Source organism: Cervus elaphus, chromosome X, assembly GCF_910594005.1.
Source record: "Cervus elaphus chromosome X, mCerEla1.1, whole genome shotgun sequence".
Classification (NCBI taxonomy): domain Eukaryota; kingdom Metazoa; phylum Chordata; class Mammalia; order Artiodactyla; family Cervidae; genus Cervus; species Cervus elaphus.
Window position 1 is genome coordinate 25,343,159 of NC_057848.1, and position 11,486 is coordinate 25,354,644.

Consider the following 11,486-nt stretch of genomic DNA (forward strand, 5'->3'; position numbering starts at 1 on the left):
GGCTTCATTGTCCTTCACTATTTCCTGGAGTTTGCTCAAACCGTTGAGTCGGTGATGCCATCCAACCATCTCATCCTCTGCCATCCCCTTCTCCTCCTGCCTTCAATCTTTCCCAGCGTCAGGGTCTTTTCCAATAAGTCGGTTCTTCGCATCAGGTGGCCAAAGTATTGGAGCTTCAACCTCTGCATTAGTCCTTCCAATGTATATTCAGGGTTGATTTCCTTTAGGATTGACTGGTTTGATCTATTTCCAGTCCAAGGGACTCTCAAGAGTCTTCTCCAACACCACAGTTCAAAAGCGTCAATTCTTCGGTGCTCAGCCTTCTTTAGGGTACAACTCTCACATTCATAGGTGACTACTGGAAAAACCATAGCTTTGACTATAGGTACCTTTGTTCGCAAAGTGATGTCTCTGCTTTTTAACAGGCTGTCTAGATTTGTCATAGCTTTTCTTCTAAGGCTTCCCTAGTGGCTCAGACGGTAAAGAATCCGCCTGCCAATGCAGGAGAACCATGGTTCGGGAAGACCCCCTGGAGAAAGGAATGGCAATCCACTCCAGTATTCTTGCCTGGAGAATTCCATGGACAGAGGAGCCTGGGGGATTACCACCCATGGGGTCGCAAAAAGTCTGACACGACTGAGTGAGTAACAGTGTCTTCTTCCAAGGACCAAGCGTCTTATAATTTCCTGGCTGCAGTCACCATTGCCTTTGATTTTAGAGCCCAAGAAAAGAGTCTGTCACTGTTTCCATTTTCCCCCCATCCGTTTGCCAGGAAGTGATGAGACCGGATGCCGTGCTCTTAGATTTTTGAATGCTGACTTTTAAGCCAGAAAGCCAGGGAACTAGCTTCCCCCACCCCCGACCCCCGGCCATTTCCGTGTGCGCTGCTCTTACAGACAATGCGGTGCTGGGCGTCGCCTCTACCTGGAGGATTACAGTAAGCCTGTTGTCAGTGATGAGTCAGAGTGCGTGGTGCTGATGCTGCTGCCATTTCATCACCTCCGCGAGCGCAGCATCCATCCCTCGGTCCTCCCCGCGCCTGGGCCTACCTGGCCTCAGGCTCCCAGGCCAACGATGCCGTCGTGGCCGATCTAGATCAGGACCAAGCCGAGCTCTCTGAGGCCCTGGCCTGGCCCCCCCCATCTCGCCGCCCGCGGCCCGGGCCAAGGAGACCTGCCGAGCCTCGGCCATGGAGGCCATCTGGCTGTATCAGTTCCGGCTGATTGTCATCGGGGATTCCACGGTGGGCAAGTCGTGTCTGATCCGCCGCTTCACCGAGGGCCGCTTTGCCCAGGTTTCGGACCCGACGGTGGGGGTGGATTTCTTCTCCCGTCTGGTGGAGATCGAACCCGGAAAACGCATCAAGCTCCAGATCTGGGATACCGCGGGTCAAGAGAGGTTCAGGTGGGAGCGCAGACTCGGCCCGTGAGCAGTGGGAGGGTCTTCTGGGTTTTCCCTATCCCCGGGGGAAGAGGACTTCCTGGTCCCGGTCGCCGCCCTTAGCGAAGGTAGCGAGGCTCTGAGAGTTTCTGCTTAAGCCCACCTTCAACTAGCTGGGAATTCAGTACAGGGAAAGATGCATCCTGGCAGTCAATAATACATATTGCTCGTACCACAACTCCACCAACTTGCCCCCTTGGTGGTTAATCAACTCGCTGGAGTTGATCACTGTCATTCATCAATTTCAGTCCCTATGCTACATTTCAAAAAATGTTCCCAGGTCATCCTAATGTAGGATGACAGATCTAGATAGGTGATGCAGAGATAAAGATATAGGCAGGAATATAAATACTAGATAGAAATAGAGATGTATGTGATGATTGGATCTTTTTTGCAACTAGCACGCATGCAATGATCATTCACTCTGCCAGACACTGCACATATGGCTGGGGAAACAGCTGGAGGAAACTCCTGCAAGGGGATGCCATGTAAACAAAATAGACACAGGCATTGCCCTCCTACCATGTCTCTGCTAGCATAGTGGAGGGGGGCCTAGGTCAGTAATTACACAAAAGAGTGCCTTGTTCATATTTGTAGGCTCACTGCCTACGATAACACTTAGCACTTACTGAGTGATCAATAAACAGGTGGAATTTTCTCTTCCAACCCTTTGCTTCACTTGTAGTATGTATCACTCGTAATTACATGTATGGACACAGATGAGGGAAGGCTTACTGGAGACAATGACACCTGATGAGTGTGAGGAAACTGCATATATAATGACAAAAGTCAGAGCAGCATACAGAAAACTTTGAGCTACAGTCATGCAGAGCAGCTGAAACTCAATCAAGATGCCTCAATAATCATTATTTATCTAGTGAACATGAATCAAGCATAGAAGATATTTGTTAGCTGGTTGAAGAGGGGTGGGGAGAAGAGAAAATTTAGACTTGTTTCCACTTCCCCACTTCTGCAAACAAATATCCTTGTCCAGGTTCACTTTGAACTTGTGATTTCATGTTTCATATTATAAGCGAAAAAAGGTATATTTTGTGTTTGTCTCAATTTCTTTCTGTGTGAACAGCCTTTTCATATCCACAGATTATTATTTATTGGATGATAGTGACTTCTAAGGGTTCTTTATATATTAAGAATATTAATCCCTTTCTGTCATGGATGTTGTAAAGTGTTTTTCCAGTTTTTCATTTGTCTTTTAACTTTGTTTACATTAAGAATATTTTTTGCTGTTTTGTTCTTACCATCATCTAGCTAGGACTTCATTCCCTGGACAATGTTTGTTCTGTTATTACTGGGCCATTTGTCCTAAGGCTTAAGCTATTGAGTCCCTCATTGTTTATGTTCTTCATCCAAGGAGAAAGAAAAACTAAAAATAGACATAGGTCAAAAAGCATGGTAGTCTAAGGGAAGTGACTGGATAAGCAAATAGTTCTATAATGTCTAAGACACCCTGAGGAAAGTACCATAATGCACATTGAAAATGAAGCTCCTCAAATCAAGAAGCAAAAATATATGTGGTTTCTTCTGTTTCAAAAGTAAAGAAAATGTATAATAGGTTTTAGAAACATTCTGATTACAATGCTTTAAATAAATCATATCATTTTAAGGGGAATCTTTGTCTATTTAGGTAGTTTTTCCCACCTGGTGGCTCCTGAGTCAGCCTCTCTGAAGTGGGGCAGACAGACACTTGGCTCAAGGTCTTTGCAGACAATCCCTCTTTTTCCTATTCCCACATGGCCTGAAAAGTAAAAAAAAAAAACAAAATCGTGTTCCTCCTCACAGAAGAGATTGAAGACCTCTGTTTGATGAAAATAAAAAGGTAACAGAGAAATATGGTAATGATAAATAGAGCACTTTTGTGATATATACTTGTTTTTCCTGTCAACTATCATAAATTCATTTTTCTTTTTTAGAAAATCCTATGCCAACTACGATCATTTGTAATGAGCTCTCCAGGTGACAGAATACTTAATCCATTATTTCATTTGCCTCATGATAAGTTTTTACTTAGATATCCCACTTAGCAGAAGAGGAAGTCTCATTCAGCTCTTCAGTGGCGAGAATGGACAGGTTAACTGTGGTTCGACCTAAGTTGAGGGAAAGTGCCTATATGCCCACAAGCTTTCATTTCTAGAAGATACCATCTCAAAGTTTAGCTCAATTGAAAAGTTTAGCTCAGTTGCAAATTCATGTATCGTTATTATGATGGAATGGCGTTTGTATTTCTTTGTTACAAAGAGAAAAGCATTTTCACCGAAGGACTCTGTCGCTAACTAGAGACCACTGTTTGAGTTCACTGAAGTACAGCAGTTTGGGCTTGGCATTCAATCTTGACTTCTCTCTTGTGTTCTAGATCCATCACTCGTGCCTACTACAGGAACTCAGTAGGTGGTCTTCTCTTATTTGACATTACCAACCGCAGGTCTTTCCAGAATGTCCACGAGTGGTTAGAAGAGACCAAAGTACACGTCCAGCCCTACCAAATTGTATTCGTTCTTGTGGGTCACAAGTGTGACCTGGATACACAGAGGCAAGTGACTCGCCACGAGGCTGAGAAACTGGCTGCTGCATATGGCATGAAGTACATTGAAACGTCAGCCCGAGACGCCATTAACGTGGAGAAGGCCTTCACAGACCTGACGAGAGACATATATGAGCTGGTGAAAAGGGGGGATATTACTATCCAGGAGGGCTGGGAAGGGGTGAAGAGTGGATTTGTCCCCAACGTGGTTCACTCTTCAGAAGAGGTAGTCAAATCAGAGAGAAGATGTTTGTGCTAGTCAGCCCTTGTGTCTCCAAAACCTGCTGTCCCACCTGGACTTCCAGCTGATCAAAATGATAGAATCATCGTGTGACTCAAGAGAACTTAAACCTCTATATTGGATACCAAGTGAGCCTCCTCCCCAAGGGGCCCTCGGACAGGTGATGAGTGGGTGGGTGGTGGAACCTGGGGGCTGGAACTGGCCCTGTTTTGTGGCCCAAGCTGCACACTGGCTGCTCTGTATGCCCTTTGTAGACCGTATGTCAAGAAGCTGAGGTCCAGGGAACCAGGCCCCCAAGGAAAGTACACCCACAGTTAGGACAACTATTTCTTGGTGTTGCATAGGTCATGATCATAATAAAATATGTCAAAAGGAGTAAAGTATCACATCGGGAACAATGATCAAGCCTACAAAAATGAGTGATATCGACCCAACCAATGAGAATATCCTGCACTAAATGTATGTGTGGGGTTTGGTTAAAAGGTACCAATTAGCTCTCTACAGCTCATCTGTAAAATGAGGGGTATGGGCCAGTCTTTTCATAAGACCCATTCAAGGCCTGGTGTTCTGGTAAAAAAAAATGGTGTGAATGTCAAGAGGGAGTCAATTTATACACTGTTATTATCACATTCAAAAAAATGTACAGTCCTGTGCAAGAATAACCAGCGTGTTTAAGAAATTTTCCCATGCAAATTATCATGGAATTAGAAGAGAGAAATACTGTTAACGCCAATGCCATCCCCCTTTCACCTCTGACCACACCTGGGGTTTCACTGCTTTGGCGACAATGATCTGAACGTAAACACCTGCTTAGGAGGGGCTGTCACACTTACAGACACATTATGGTTCACTGAATGACCTGTTTGATCATTGTAAGAGGCCATGAGGTTTTCTTCCCCAGTTTACAAAAAAATTACCTGAGAGGCAGAGGAGAGTCACTAGGCCAAAGTGAAGGTCTTCTGACTCCTGGTTCTTACTTCACTGCATCATCCTGCTGTCCAATGAATAAACTGTTACTGTTTACTTTGGAAAAGATATGACTGCAAATAAATATTCTCTACATGTTAGGATATGTTTCCTTATTGATTATAACTCAGCTCTAACCCTGAGGAAACCTGGGCATAAGTCAAAGGTAAAGCCCATTCAGGTATTATCGAAAAGAGGATTTTACACAAGTGAATAATTGCACAGTGAACACACATTAGAACTGTTTGGGTTATAAGTGTTCTTATCACTGAAATGCAGTGGATATATTATTGAAAGGAACTAAATACAGCAACGAGGAGTGGGATGGGGGTAAATACTCACTTCACAATGACCTTGGCTCCTTGTTTGCCATATGCCTACACTGGGTTTCTATCTACCCTACAAAGTTAACTCTTAATTCTCAGGTGAACAGACAGCTAACTAGTTGCATCAGAAACTTGAAATGGTTGCCTTGTGGTTCCATTATCTTCTTGAAGAGAGGTGATGCTTTAAATGATTTTTTGATTGTAGCCAGTTCAGCTAGGCAAAAGCCATACTTTTAGTAGTAAAAAAAAAATAATAATAATTCTGATTAGAGTCAGGTTTCTCATTTCCATTGTGATAGGAACGCCTGAGGATGGTAAATTGCTTTGAAATATGGTGTTGAATTTCAGAATGGATGTAACTGAATCTGAAATTTGAAGGATTTACTTCAGCCAGAATAAAGCAGCAAAATCATGAAAATTATGGAAACAAACCACCTTGGACCTACCTGCAGCATCTACTACAAGTGACCCAATCATCATCTCTTCCTTGGTTTAGCATGACCTAGCTTGGGTGGAGTAACTAAGTTGCCAGATTTGTGGTTGTAGAAGACAAATAAAAGATAGTAAATTGGGCTAACACAAAATTTCATCAACTACTATACTTAATTATGTTTAGAAGATTCTGAAAGCAAGATTATCCAGTGGATAGATGAGAGTTGACTGGATTCTGTCAGTTCAAGAAAAAAAGGATAGAAACAAAACTCTCTATCGTTTTCTTGACTTAAATACATCATATGTATATTTTTCTCATTCTTTGCATTTTTAGGCAGGTTTAAAAATACTCATCATAGATTCAGCAGAAGTGGCTGGGCTTAACTGCTTAAACAAGCTCTAGAACTTTAAAACTCATTTTAGTAGAATTCAGTGCTGTTGTCACTGCAATAAGTGGGTTTTGGAAAATGTGTGAAAAAGTCCGGTGTTAGTACAATATTAAGGGTAAAGCTCTAGAAGCTATTTTACTACATAGGTGAAGACAAGATAAACTAACTTGTAACAAAGACCACAACTGCATGTTGGATTAGATTGCCTCATATTCCAGAATAAAATGTACTGTGTACTTTTCCTCACTTTGTTGTGCACTGTAATGAAATGTGAAAAACTTTAGCTGTATGTGAATGAAAATATGCTTGTATTTAGTAAAATGGTTGATTATGTGACTGTGAGATTCCAAGTGTGTGTTGTAGCTATTTCCAGAGGAGTCTGTCCCTACAGTGTAGCAACTGCTACCAAGAACATCAGGTAGGTGGGACATATGCACAACAGTATTCACCAATATCTTAAAGCCAGAAAGTTACAGGATAATCAGCTTGAAAGTCACAGAGACCTCACTAATGCCTGGAAATGCCATATGACCTTTGCAAACATTTGTTCTGTGAAGCCTAAATATGAATCATTGCAATTTTTAGTCAAGGGTTTTTTGTTTAAATTTTAACTATTTTTATTAAATAGCTCCTAAAAATTGGGAGGTTGTTTTTTAATTAAAGTATAGTTGATTCACAATATTATACTCATTTCAGATGTATATAATAGTGATTCAGTATTTTTATAAACTATACTCCATTTAAAGTTATTACAAAATATTGGCTATATCCCCTGTGCTGTACAATAGTGTAGCTTATTTATTTTATACATAGTAGTTTGTCCCTCTTAATCCTCTACCCCATCATGCCTCTTCTTTCTCCCTGCTAGGAACTACTGATTTGTTTTCTATATCCATGAGTCTGCTTCTGTTTTGTTATATTCAGCAGTTTATTGTATTTTTTAGATTCCACATGCAGGTGATATATTTGTCTTTCTCTGTCTGACTTACTTCACTTTAATATGATAATCTCTAGATCCATCCATGTTTCTGCAAATGGCACAATTTTGTTCCTTTTTATGGCTGTGTAATATTCCACTATATATAAATATCATATCATATATCATAAATATATATATAACATATCATATATATATATATATATATATCTCACATCTTGCTTCCATGGTTTGGGTATTGTACATAGTGCTGCTGTGAACACTGGGGTGCGTGTATCTTTTGAAATTAGAGGTTTTATTTGCTTCAGATAGATGCCATGTAGCCTATTACAATTGTTTTCCTTAGAAAGTCTTCTTTTCTCAAGGCTACATTGCTTTCGTCTTTTCAAGTACTACTAAGGTGTGCAGTTTGTGTCAGGATCACTTGCAGTATGGAGCCCAGGTCACACCACAAGAGTTCCATACACTGCCTAGGGTTTATAGCACATATTTGGTGGCAGAGTGAAAAAAAAAAAGGGAAGCCCTTCCCAATAGCTCAGCAGTAAAGACGCCACCTACAATGCAGGAGACACAGGTTCTATCTCTGGGTTGGGAAGATACCCTGGAGAAGGGAATGGCAACCCACTCCAGTGTTCTTGCTTGGAGAATCCCATGGACAGAGGAGCCTGGCAGGCTACAGTCCATGGCGTCACAAAGAGTAGTATACAAATGAGCAACTGAACACACATGTGAAAAAAGGGAAAATGTTTGATTCAGAGTCTGGGCATAAGCTTTATCACTTTTATAATCATGAGTGAATGAGGGAGGTAGGGAGGGCAGGGAGAAAGGAGGGAGGGAAAGACCAAAAATGCAATATCATTCAGTTACATGACTGTAAATATCATCTGTCAGCCAATGAGTCCTGAATTTCTATCTCCAGCTCATCTCTTTCTCCCATGAAGTTTACACATTTAGAACCAACTGTGTAGCCAACGTCTCCATTTGAATGTCTATTAGGGTCAGAAGTGTAACATGTCACACTGTCATTTGTTGCCAAAGTTGTGATCGCTGATCTCCCTGCTTCCAGAGTCTATTCTCCACACAGCAGCCAGAGGGAGCCCGATAAAACATTTATTATCAGCAATCAGCTGCTCATAATGCCCCAGTGGTTATCCATTTTAGTCAGCTGAAAACCCAAAATATTTCCAGTGGCCTTCAGAAAAACTTTTAAAAATGAAGTTCAACCGCTTTGCATCACCTGTGTGGCCTTGTTCATCAAACACCCCTGGTAGATTCACACCTCAGGGTGTTTGTACTTGCCCTTCACTCAATCTTGGATTCTCTACCTTGAGATGTCTGCATGGATTTCTCCCTGACCTCCATCAAGTTCTGAAACCAACAGCTGCTGAAATCTGCAAGCAGCTTCCTGATTCTAGAGAAGATGTGGCTTGAGAAGTTGTTCCTGACAGTGCAACGTAGTCTAACTCCTTAGTCTGCCCTGGGAAACAACAAGGTTTAGGGAAAGGGAACTTCAGTTTAGTTCAGTCACTCAGTTGTGTCCAACTCTTTGTGACCCCATGGACTGCAGCACCCCAGGCCTCCCTGTCCACCACCTACTCACGGAGTCCACCCAAACCCATGTCAATTGAGTCAGTGATACAGTCCAAACATCTCATCCTCTGTCGTCCCCTTCTCCTCTGGCCTTCAATCTTTCCCAGCATCAGGGTCTTTTCCAATGAGTCAGCCCTTCACATCAGGTGGCCAAAGTATTGGAGTTTCAGCTTCAACATCAGTCCTTCCAATGGACACCCAGGACTGATCTCCTTTAGGATGGATTGGGTGGATCTCCTTGCAGTCCCAGGGACTCTCAAGAGTCTTCTCCAACACCACAGTTCAAAAGCATCAATTCTTCGTTGCTCAGCTTTCTTTATAGTCCAACTCTCACATCCATACATGACTACTGGAAAAACCATAGCCTTGACTAGACAGACATTGTTGGCAAAGTAATGGAACATAGGAGAGAATGGGAAACCTTGAGAGCACAGTTTCACAGGAAGGAGTAAACAATAGTATCCCCATGCAGCAGTGGATTCAAAAAGACAAGTCTGAAAAGATATTCCTAGAATTTCAGGGAGCAGGAAGGCATGCACAACATTTGCCAGTATAGTGCTGGTGAAGTGATTTCTGCTGACACCAAGCCTCTCAGTAAGTTGATGTTCTTAGTTCTGTTGGAGGCCCAATCTTTTATGATTTTAGTTACTGCCTTTGTATTGATGACTCCCAACTGAAGGATTCCAGTCCACTCTTGTGTGCATTATACCAGTACAACCAACTTGCCTACTAAACACATCCACAAATTCCTCAACCTTGACATATCCAGTATGAAATCAATGGTAATCAAAACAAGCTCCTTCAACCCCAGACTTGCTTCTGTAAATGACACCATCTACCCCCTTGTTCAACACAGAAACTTAAAAGTTGTTCTATTTCCTCACTTCCCCTCACTTCCCATATCAAATAGGTCATAAAGTCCTATCAATTCTTTCTCCAAAATATAGCCAACTCTCCCATTTTCTCCACCCCACATTGCTTTCACCTTTGTCCAAACCACTATCAGCTCTTTGCTGAACTACTTACTATCTTTCTAAGTGGTCTCCCTACTTCAGCTCTTATTCCCATGATACATTTTCAATATAACAGCCAGAATGATCTTTTCAAAAAGGAAATCACATCAAGTCATTCACCTGCTTGAAACCCACCAACAGTTTCTCATCACATTTAGAACAAAGTCCAGACAAACTTGACATTTCTTAAGATGGCTACCAGGCCATGCATGATCTGGCCTCTGGCTACCCCTCCAGTTGTAAGGTCCATGAAAGTAAGAACGTTATTCGTCTTGTTCACAGATATTTCTATTCTACAATGTGTACTATAGATATAGATATGAATCATGATTTTTTCTTGCCCAACTTCAATCCAGTAAGAAAGATATACACACCTGAATGCAGAGTTCCAAAGAATAACAAGGAGAGATAAGAAAGTCTTCCTAAGTGATCAGTGTAAAGAAATAGAGGAAAAGAATAGAATGAGAAAGACTGGAGATCTCGTCAAGAAAATTAGAGATACCAAGGGAACATCTCATGCAAAGATGGGCTCAATAAAGGACAGAAATGGTATGGACCTAACAGAAGCAGAAGATATTAAGAAGAGGTGGCAAGAATACACAGAAAAACTATACAAAAAAAGATCTTCATGACCCAGATAACCACGATGGTGAGATCACTCACCTAGAGCCAGACATCCTGGAATGTGAAGTCAAGTGTGCCTTAGGAAGCATCACTATGGACAAAGCTAGTGGAGGTGATGGAATTCCAGCTAAGCTATTTCAAGTCCTAAAAGATGAAGCACTGTGAAAGTGCTGCACTCAATATGCCAGCAAATTTGGAAAACTCAGCAGTGGCCACAGGACTGTAAAAGGTCAGTTTTTGTTCCAATCCCAAAGAAAGGCAGTGTCAAAGAATGTTCAAACTAACACACAATCACACTCATTCCACATGCTAGCAAAGTAATGCTCAAAATTCTCCAAGCCAGGCTTCAACAGTATGTTAACTGAGGACCTTCAGATGTTCCAGCTGGATTTAGAAAAGGCAGAGGAACCAGAAATCAAATTTCTAACATCCCTTGGATCATATAAAAAGCAAGAAAATTCCAGAAAACATCTACTTCTGCTTCATTGACTACACTAAAGCCTTTGACTGTGTGGATTACAACAAACTGGAAAATTCTTCAAGAGATGGGAATACCAGACCACCTGACCTGCCTCCTGAGAAACCTGCATGCTGGTCAAGAAACAACACTTAGAACTGGACATGGAACAACATACTGGTTCCAAATTGGGAAAGGAGTATGTCAAGGTTGTACATTGTCACCCTGCTTATTTAACTTATATGCAGAGTACATCATGTGAAATGCTGAATTGAATGAAGCACAAGCTGAAATCCAGATTGCTGGGAGAAATATCAATAACCTCAGATATGCAGATGACACCACCCTTATGGCAGAAAGCAAAGAGGAACTAAAGAGCATCTTGACGATGGTGAAAGAGGAGAGTGAAAAAGCTGGCTTAAAAGTCAACATTCAAAAAGTGAAGATCATGGCATCCAGTCCCATGACTTCATGGAAGTCATAGATGGGGATACATTGGAAATAGTGACATATTTTATTGTCTTTCTTTTTT

The 11,486-nt window shown here is 41.7% G+C and overlaps 1 protein-coding gene across 1 annotated transcript; it reads left to right on the forward strand.

The window, feature by feature from the left end:
• The first annotated feature begins 841 nt into the window (after positions 1-841).
• RAB39B (RAB39B, member RAS oncogene family) lies at positions 842-6,673 on the forward strand. The gene is made up of 2 exons (XM_043897758.1): positions 842-1,404; positions 3,812-6,673. The coding sequence occupies exons 1-2, from the start codon at positions 1,190-1,192 to the stop codon at positions 4,236-4,238; spliced, it is 642 nt and encodes a 213-aa protein (XP_043753693.1). The 5' UTR covers positions 842-1,189; the 3' UTR covers positions 4,239-6,673.
• The last annotated feature ends 4,813 nt before the right edge of the window (positions 6,674-11,486 follow it).